This window comes from Penaeus monodon, chromosome 16 (genome assembly GCF_015228065.2).
Source record: "Penaeus monodon isolate SGIC_2016 chromosome 16, NSTDA_Pmon_1, whole genome shotgun sequence".
In the NCBI taxonomy this organism is placed as follows: domain Eukaryota; kingdom Metazoa; phylum Arthropoda; class Malacostraca; order Decapoda; family Penaeidae; genus Penaeus; species Penaeus monodon.
Genome location: NC_051401.1, coordinates 41,511,836 through 41,521,835, shown reverse-complemented (window position 1 = coordinate 41,521,835; position 10,000 = coordinate 41,511,836). Strand labels below are relative to the sequence as shown.

Here is a 10,000-nt window from a genome sequence, read left to right as displayed (position 1 = left end):
ACGTCCTCAATTTACCTCTCTATTTACTAGCGGACCTGAGTGGATCGCGCGACTCCCTCACCACACGCGATTCAGGTGAATTTTATCTCTGCATCTTGATGTATCCCTCCCTCCCATGCCTGCTTTACTTGGCAGTTCCTATTGAGACATTTTTTCACTAGGTTGAGGTGACGCTGCAGCCCTTTACTTGGTGTCTTCTCTCTATCTTCTCTTACAAGTACCTATCACAGTCCTCCTTTGCATATGTGTAATCATTCAGAAGCAGTATAGTCATGTATTGTACTACTGACTTTAGATGCACAAATTCCATAGCATTGATATTTTCTTAATCTTTTTTTCTTTTTCTTTTTTATTTAAGCATCTGGGAGATCGTGTGACTTGTTTTGTATTTGTTTGTCTTGTAGTGTTTTTTACGTTTATGATATTTCAGTGGAATATTCCTCTCCACAAGTTCTTAACAATTTTTATTTTTATGAAATGGAATAATTTTGCTGATAAATTTTTTTTTAAGTAAAATGTTATTGTTATTATTATTATTATTATTATTATTATTATTATTATTATTATTATTATTATTATTATTATTATTATTATTATTATTGTTGTTATTGCTATTGCTATTGTTATCATCATTATTATTATTATTATTTTTTTAATTATTATTATCATTATTGTCATTATTATCGTTATTATCATTATTATCATCATTATCATTATTATAGTCATAGTTATGGTTATAGTTATAGTTTTAGTTATTGTTTTTGTTTTTGTTATTATTGTTATTATTATTATTATTATTATTATTATTATTATTATTATTATTATTATTATTATTATTATTATTGTTATTATTATTATTATTATGAATTATTATTATTATTTTTTATTATTATTATTATTATTATTATTATTATTATTATTATTATTATTATTATTGATTGATTGATTGATTGATTGATGTTTTATTGATTACTATTTTGTTTCAGTATTTTTCTACTGCAGTGTTAATTTTTGTTACTAGTATTGAAAAACACACACACACACACACACACACACACACACACACACACACACACACACACACACACACACACACACACACACACACACACACACACACACACACACACACACACACACACACACACACACACACACACACACACACACACACACACACACAAAGGAAAACCAGACACCTCAAACAACACACAAACTCACACACTATATGTACTCTGATTAATATTGTGATTTTTTTTTTCTCTCTCTTTTTTTATAACTGAAATTAATCTATAATTGCATATTTTGCAGAGGAGATATTTCTTTGTGATTAGTCTTTGAAAATTGGTTTTGTGACACCTTTTCTTGTTTTTAAAATAATTTGGCTGTTATACTTTGAGGGATACATATCCAGCTTCTTTTGTGTCCTTTTACAATTGATTAAGGATATTCTATTTTTTATTCCTCTTGCTCATTTTACTATTATGAAATATGTGCATCTTGGCAAATGGACTTTTTTTTTGTGTGTCATACATTTTAGGTTGTATAAGGATTTTGTGTCAAACATATGTTTAGTTGATGTGGGTATGCATGTCGGGGTTCTTCCATTCAGATCCAAAAGAGTTAGTACCACTATAGATAGTAATTGTGGATTTTATTTTATATATATATATATATATATATATATATATATATATATATATATATATATATATATATATATATATATATATATATATATATATATATATATAATATTTTTTTTTAAGGCAAACTAAGTTGTTTTATGCATTCATTAGGGATTGATTTGGGTGAAATAGTTGCGGTTGATGATAATATATTGTAATCATGATAATAGGGATATTTATTTTACTATTTTTGTTTTTATTGGGATTATTATTGATTATCATTATTGTTAAAAGGGAATTCCATATGCAGTGAGCATATGACATAACTTTAAAGTTCTGAGGCTTAAGCCGGCCATATATTTGTAGGTCCGGTCTGTCCAGCTGATGGAAAAGGGTGGGGGATTTTCTCTGAATGAGATCCCTACACACATAGGCAGCTTCCTGAATAAGTATAGCATATATCAGACACTACACTGACAACTTGAATCGGTTATCTGACAATTGCTATTTGCTGATGAGCTTCATTGACTTTTATAAATGTAAACTAAAACACTGTGTCAGTATGGTTGATTGCAAGATCTGGCTGAGCTAAAGGCAGACTAGCAGCAGGTCTCAGTGTGTAGAATTTTCAGGCACCAACTTGTATTCGTTCATCTGCTGTGGCAAGTTAGACAGGATGAAAAACATTCACATACACACACAGGCTCCCTCTACCCCTGGACAGAATGGGCCTGCATGATTATGGCTGGCTCTATATCTAGCTAGTATTGTCCTTTTCCATTATCACATGTTTTCTTTGTTAAAAAATGCATAGATATAATTTTATATGATATTTTGCTTGAGTGTTTTTATTTTTGTATTTTCACGTATTTATTTGTAATGATTTTCCTCTAATTATTTATTTCAGCTTGTATGAGCCTGTTGTATATTCCTCTATCTTCAGCAGCCTTATTCTTTGTCAGTCTTTTTACCTATCAAGTTGTCCATTTGCCAATTAGCATCTTTATTTCTTGAGCTACATTTTAATACTGTTTAATTTCTTACTTTATATAAAAGCCTTTCTTATCTTTCTTTAATTTTTCCCCCATTTTCCCTTTTCTTCATTTTTCCTTTCTTCTCTTTCCATTTTTTTCCTTTTTCACTCCACTTCTCTCATGCCTCCCAATCTTCCTTCTTTCCTTCACTCATTTCATTCATCTCTTCTCTCTTTTCATGGAGGAATATCATAAACCCCATTAGATAAAAAGAGAAAAAGTATTATTTTTTTCCCTCCCATTTCATTTTGGTAGTTAGAAAGACATTGATGTATGTATAGTAGTTAGTATGAAGGTTTTCAGTGTAAGGTAATGGTTACATACTTGTATTTTTTGGTGTTTATTTTTGGTATTTCATGTTTAGTTACTGTGACAGCACTGGAAAAGCCAACATTTGCATTTAGACCACTGCATGTATGGTGTTGATCATAGTACAGAAACCACATAGAACTTATGAAATGTGCCTTGTTCTAATAATATTATTATTATTGTTATTATTATTATTATTTTTTAAATTATTATCATTTTTTTTAAAATAATGATTTGTTGGATTAGGTAAAGTAATTTTCTTCAAATATTTTTTTATGTAGTCAATTCATGTTTTTTGATATCTTTCATCACCCTTGTCCTTTTACTAACATTTCAAGCTATTTTATCAGGCTGGGTGGATGAAAGTGTATGCTCCCGGCGGCATGAGGACTTCTGGGGTGAAGGCTATGGACCCCAGTCCTTTACCACCGGCCGACGTGGTAAACTCCCCCCACCCCCAACCAAGCCACGACCCAAGGCCAGCCAGACCCTCAAAGTGAGTGTTCATGATGCAATCCTGTGAGGCATTTTAGGATTTTCCCTTTTTTTAAAATCAATTTCTTATTTTTAAAATGTTTTATTTTATTTTACTTTATTATTATTTTTTTTTTTATGTGTGAATCTTGTTAAATTTAAATAAGTTTGTACATTTTTTTTTTAGTCCAAATAAATTTGCTTCAGTGACTTGTTTCAGTTTTGGGATAGAGGCTTTATATATATGTGCTTTATATAACATGGCATGTTTTTTTATGTTATTGCTCTTATTGAGTTCCTGTGCCTTAGTATGGAATTTTTGTCCATGTATTTGTATTTAGCGCACACTTGTTTATCTTGGAGTTACAGTAACAATGTACTGGTACATGTGGTCATGTATTATACTTGCTTGAGATGAAAAAATAGCCCGCAATAGATTTGTGAATGTCAACTTTGTGGGATATGTTGCTTATATGTTATACATATATTGTCCTGAAATAGAGTTTTAGAAGAATTTTATCATTAACTAACAAGATAATGCATATATATATATATATATTTTTTTTTAAACAGAACAGGAATAATAATAATAAAAAAAATTCAAGTAAACAATTAAGTCCTTATGAAATAGACAAAATTTAGGTATTACTACTTGTATGTGAATGAGAGTAGGCAAAAGTTGTCCGTGGTGAAATTAGTTTAAACTTGTTAGAAATTTACCAATATTTTCTGGAATTTTTTTTAATCCATTTATAACAGACCTTAGGTTGTTAGAATAAAATCATATCATGCACACAGATACATGTACTGGCACATCTTACAGAAATGCAAAAAAAACACACACACACACACACACACACACACACACACACACACACACACACACACACACACACACACACACACACACACACACACACACACACACACACACACATACACAACACAACACACCATACACACACACTTTTTCTGTTTTTTTCTTTCTTTCTTCTTCTTCTCCTCTTCTCTTTCTTCTCTTCTTTCTTTCTCTTTCTTCTCCTCTTTCTCTCTCTCTCTCTCTCTCTCTCTCTGTCTCCTCTCTCTCCTCTCTCTCTCTCTATCTCTCTCTCTCTCTCTCTCTCCTCTCTCTCCTCCCTCTCTCTCTCTCTCTCTCCTCTCTCTCTCTCTCTCTCCTCTCTCTCTCCCTCTCTCTCCTCTCTCTCTCTCTCTCTCTCTCTCTCTCTCTCTCTCTCTCTTTTCCCCCTCTCTCTTCTCTCTCTCTCCTCTCCTCCCTCCCTCTCCTCCCTCCCTCCCTCCCTCCCTCCCTCCCTCCCTCCCTATTTCCCCCCAACCTCCTCCCCCTACCTCCCACCCCACATCCCCACCCCTCACCACCACCAACCAACCCACCAACCACCCCAACCAACCAACCAACCAACCAACCAACCAACCAACCAACCAACCAACCAACCAACCAACCAACCAACCAACCAACCTACCTACCTACCTACCTACCTACCTACCTACCTACCTGCCTATCTACCTACCTACCTACCTACCTACCTACCTACCTACCTACCAAAACAACCAGAACCTATACACAATCTGTTTCTGTTAGCTGTAAGTTATTCATGCATATAGATGGATAGATTTCTTAACTAGCAGTGAAGACTTGAATATTATATGGATTCTATGTTTAGTAGGTGTTATGATTTATCACCTCCTGATTGTATGTGTCATTCACTAAGGGCCACAGGTAATGCTCACAATATTATAGAGTGCTTGAAAATTGCAGAAATATTTTACAATTATCTCTCAGGCTATAAATTCTGTAAGGATATATGAACAAATAAAGCTTTTATTCCTTGTGAATGCTATAAAGTATTGGAATTATGTATGTAAGGTTAAAGGAATTTTGGCTTTAAAAAGGTATGACATGCGTATGATGCACTGTTAGAACATTAAAGCAGATCTTGAAAAAGGGGCTGATTGATACTTGGTTTGTTGCATCATGTATAGTGTTGCCATGTTATGCCCTTTATTCAGTCTACCAAAGTCAGTGATATTGCATGTGTTTGATATGTAAACAAGGATTGACTTTTTATAGATATAATACTGTAAACCACAACCTGTTAAACATTACCAGGTCCTTGTGCAAAAGTGCCCATGTGTCAGTCATACAGGCAAGGGTTGCAAATTTGACCCATACCCATTCCTGACTTGCAGACGTTCCAGACGCTGAGTGAGGCAGTATGTCAGGTCACGAACAAGGTGTGTTTTGTGGGTTGCTCCACCCTCCTCCCCAGACTAGCACAAAAACCAGTTTTCCTGCTTCTAGTACTTTGTCTTTGACAAGCTGTATTTTCTGTCGAGTCATATCTGCAAGTCTTCACTTCTTCCTTCGAAATGTAGTTTGTTTATGCAGACTAGCTTACGATTAACCAGTAAGCTTAGGTTCTTGTTCTGTCCTATAACGACTAGCAAGAGGGGGATGGAGCTATCCTTCATAGCTATGAAATATGCATGACAACTAACTACCTGCTGATCTACACTAACAGACTTTCCTTAGTATGAGAAAGCAGGTCCACATTGCCAAACTGGAACTGGGCCTTGCAATTAAACTGTTTCATTGCATGATATAAATTGGCATGCCTTCCTGAACAACATTAAAGGACTATTGGATTGAAGTCTGTTGGTGTTATCAGTAGTGAAAAGAGAAAATTACAGAAGTCATGCACATACTCTTCTTCATAGAGCAAGAATAGAAAATTGGCTGGAATGACAAATTGGGATACACTTGAGATTTTTTTTATCTCATCAAAACAAAAGCCTAAAAATTACATTCAGTAAACGGTGATTGAAATCAGTAGGTGGAGCTCAAGACGGTATATTTCCTATACTCCCTGCTACTTTGTTTAAGGTGTGATGAACTACTGTAAAGTGATGTTCACCTTGACCACCTGTTGTTTAGGAGTGGCTGGACTAGTGATACCCTCTCCTAAAGTAGATGACTTAGAGTGTTCTAGTAATGATTAACCACTTTTTATGTGACTTATGTGCCAATATTGAGTTAACAGCTGTAAAGGGAGTTGCAGTTAATATCCCTGTGTGATAGTTTAAGCTCTCTTAAGTGGTGATTCTTTGCTGAAACACTTTATTTAAGTGCCACATATTTTGTGAGAGTTGGGTTTATGAGTAAGTTGAACAGTCCTTTTTAAGGAGTTAGCTAGATTTCCAGTGTGTTTTGTGTTGTTTTTAGTTTTTTTTTATTGTTATTTTTTTATCTTGTTCATTTTAGAATGCTTTGTTTTGTTGTTTGTTGCTGTTTCAAAGAGTTTGTCAAATGAAGTTTTATGCCATTGTTCAAACTTGCTCATACATTACACTCATCTGTTTTTAGCACCCATGTGTAGTGAGTGATTATCAGCCTACTAACAGTTGGCCTTTTTCTGGCTGGGAAAGTCACAATACCTTTACATAAATTAGATATCTATAGGTTTATGCTAAGAACAGATTAATATCAAATCATTCAAAAAAGGACCTTTTATCTATGTTTGCAGTTCACTTCTAATTTAAGAATAGATAGTGAATCGAGACCAAATGATGTGATAAAGATATTTGTGCTGATATAGCTATACAAGGTCTGATATGCTTCATTATAAGTAGCCTATATTTAGAATAAAAAAAAAGTGACAATTGCACTTGCTGTAGGTTTGAAAAGTCCCTTTGGTATTTTGTGATAGGTCAGCTATTGTTTTGTAATAATATTGTCATTATAAACACAACTGAAAATTATTTGGAGTATCATTTTTATCTTACATTTAGAAGCTAATACTAATAACCATGTTTACCTGCTCATTGGTCACTGTGCTTTTCTACTAAAGAAAGATGAGCAAAGTTAGTTTATGCAATAGTAATAACTAGGGTTTAGCTACTTTAGTTAATATGCTTTCATAATAGAGAAGAAAACAAAGTGAGTTTAGTCATTGGTGGTCAACATGTTGCAGTAGACTTTGACATCCCAGCCAGATGAAAATTGCATGTCTGTCTTCCGTTTTTTTTTTTTTTTTTTTTTTTTTTTTTTTTTTTTTTTTTTTTTTTTTTTTCTTCTTTTTTTTTTTTTTTTTTTGAGTTCTTGTGTTTACGTATTTCATGCTTATCACCGTTATGTTTCCCTATCTTTTCTGATCATTACCTAAATCCAGAATTTATTTCCACTCCACCATTATTCAATATTTTCATTTTCCCTTGAGTCAGTAACCCTTGATGAATTAATGTGAATGCTTGTGGAGTTTGTGTGCTAATTCATTTGAAAGAGTGAGAGTGAGAGAGTGAGTGAGAGAGAGAGTGAGAGAGTGAGTGAGAGAGTGAGAGAGTGAGAGAGTGAGTGAGAGAGTGAGAGAGTGAGTGAGAGAGAGTGAGAGAGTGAGTGAGAGAGAGTGAGAGAGTGAGTGAGTGAGAGAGAGAGAGTGAGAGAGAAGAGAGTGAGAGAGAGAGAGAGGAGGAGAGAGAGAGGAGTGAGAGAGAGAGAGAGTGAGAGAGAGAGAGAGTGAGAGAGAGAGAGAGAGAGAGTGAGAGGAGGAGAGAGAGAGAGTGTGGAGTGAGTGTGAGTGTGAGTGTGAGTGTGAGTGTGTGTGTTTGTGTTTGTGTTTGTGTTTGTGTTTGTGTTTGTGTTTGTGTGAGTGAGTGAGTGAGTGAGTGTGAGTGTGTTAGAGTGAGAGTGAAAGCGTGTGTGTGTGTGTGTGTGTGTGTGTGTGTGTGTGTGTGTGTGTGTGTGTGTGTGTGTGTGTGTTCGAGTGAGAGTGAAAGCATATGTGTGTGTGAGTGTGAGTGTGAGTGTGAGTGTGAGTGTGTTCGAGTGAGAGTGAGAGTGAAAGCATGTGTGTGTGTGTGTGTGTGTGTGTGTGTGTGTGTGTGTGTGTGTGTGTGTGTGTGTGTGTGTGTGTGTGTGTGTGTTGTGTGTGTATTCATTCATTCATTCATTCATTCATTCATATTGTTTAAATGTGTGTGTTCTTATATCTTTTGCTCTATAATCTTACATAGTTTTAAATATGCTAGGTATTAAATTGTCCTTATTTCTTCTATTGAAGACACATTCTTAAGTTTATATTGTGTGTTAAGGAGACATAATTGTAATTGAAAGGGTTTTTACTATGCTAAGCAGAGTGAGTGTGTGCAGGTGCAATTGTGGGTATACACATGCGTGAATAAAGAGAAGAGATGAGGAAGTGAGGAAAGAGAGATCCATAAATTGACACAGTAGCATTTTTTAAGTTCTAAAAGTGAGTGAAAAGAAGTAGAGTGGACAGGGTTTTACCTTTAGGGCTAAAAGGAAAATTATAACTAAAATGAGTAAAGTTTCAGGGTTTTGTTTGTCTCCCATGCATATTGTTAGTATTGTTCCAGATACTGCTCTTGCTGAAGAACATTTGAGATGTAAAATTGAAGTCGAGTTTGATAATCCTTATTTGAAGTTATTTGCTTTTTTGTTTCTGTTCTGTTTACAAGCATTTTTTTAGTTCTTTTTTTATTTAGACTGGTCACATCCATACCCCAGCCACCCATCAGCATCACACCATCGTCATCATAGTGCATCCTCCTAGTGCTTTTATTCCTTACATGTTGTGGCAGGTAATGTCAAAGTGTGGTCCGTTTGGCCCCTCATCCTGCCCCACTTCTCTGGTCATTCTTGTGTGTGTTATCTCTATTCAGTCTGATGCCTCATCTTGTATGTTGTCACTAGCTTGCCCTCCTATTAGTCTCACCTTGTTCCTGTCACTTCACTGTTTCTTTTGTCTTTTACTTTCAGTCGTTCTCACTCTCACTGTCATTCTCTGTTTGCATCCCCTCTGTCACTAAAAGTGCATCCCTCATTCTTCCTTTTATTTCCTTTTTTCTTTTCTTTTTTTTCTCCACCTTTTCACTCCACCCTGTTTAGTCCCTTTTAGATCCTCTCTCCCTGTTCTCTCTCATGCCTGAGTGTTGCTCATCACTAACCCAACAATTCCTTCCCTCTTTCAGCAACCTGGCAAACTAAACCTTAAGGCCTATAGCAACGTGACTGACGCAATTGGCAAAATAAACCTCAAAGATGCGGGCCTACACTCTAAACTAACCAAAGTGGGGTCAGTGCACGCGCCCCTTGCCACCCCTGAGAATATGGACCTAGGCCCTGATTACGCCGCTGTGAGTACGCTCAAGTGTCCCAACACCTACGAGTCGTGGTCGTTTACTCCTCCGTCCCCCTTCTCTCTCTCCTCTTCTTCGTTAGTTCTCGTTTCTGTGTCGTAGTTGGTTCTTACACTCCCCTAACTGTTGCCACCCTTCTTGTTCTTCTTCCTGTTTTCCTTCAGTTTCTATTTTCTTTTACATCATTCATTTCATGTAACTATGTTCGGACTTGATTTATTTTTCTCATGCTCATGTTATCATGCATCAGTTTCCTATCATCATTGACAGCTTTTAGTTTTTATTCCCCCTTCCCCTAGTAGAAGTGAGTATATAATTATATGTTTTTTTTGCTGGTGTTTTCACCTTATTTTGCACTGCTGATGTTGCAATTGTCACTTC

General features: G+C 35.3%; 1 protein-coding gene across 1 annotated transcript in view; it reads left to right on the top strand.

Moving 5' to 3' along the window:
- Positions 1–10,000, top strand: part of LOC119583052 (rho GTPase-activating protein 190-like) — a 175,780-nt gene that overhangs the window by 143,400 nt on the left and 22,380 nt on the right. The window contains 4 exon segments of the mRNA XM_037931564.1: positions 31–75; positions 3,322–3,467; positions 5,654–5,698; positions 9,452–9,616. Of these exon segments, the coding sequence (XP_037787492.1) occupies positions 31–75; positions 3,322–3,467; positions 5,654–5,698; positions 9,452–9,616 (401 nt within the window).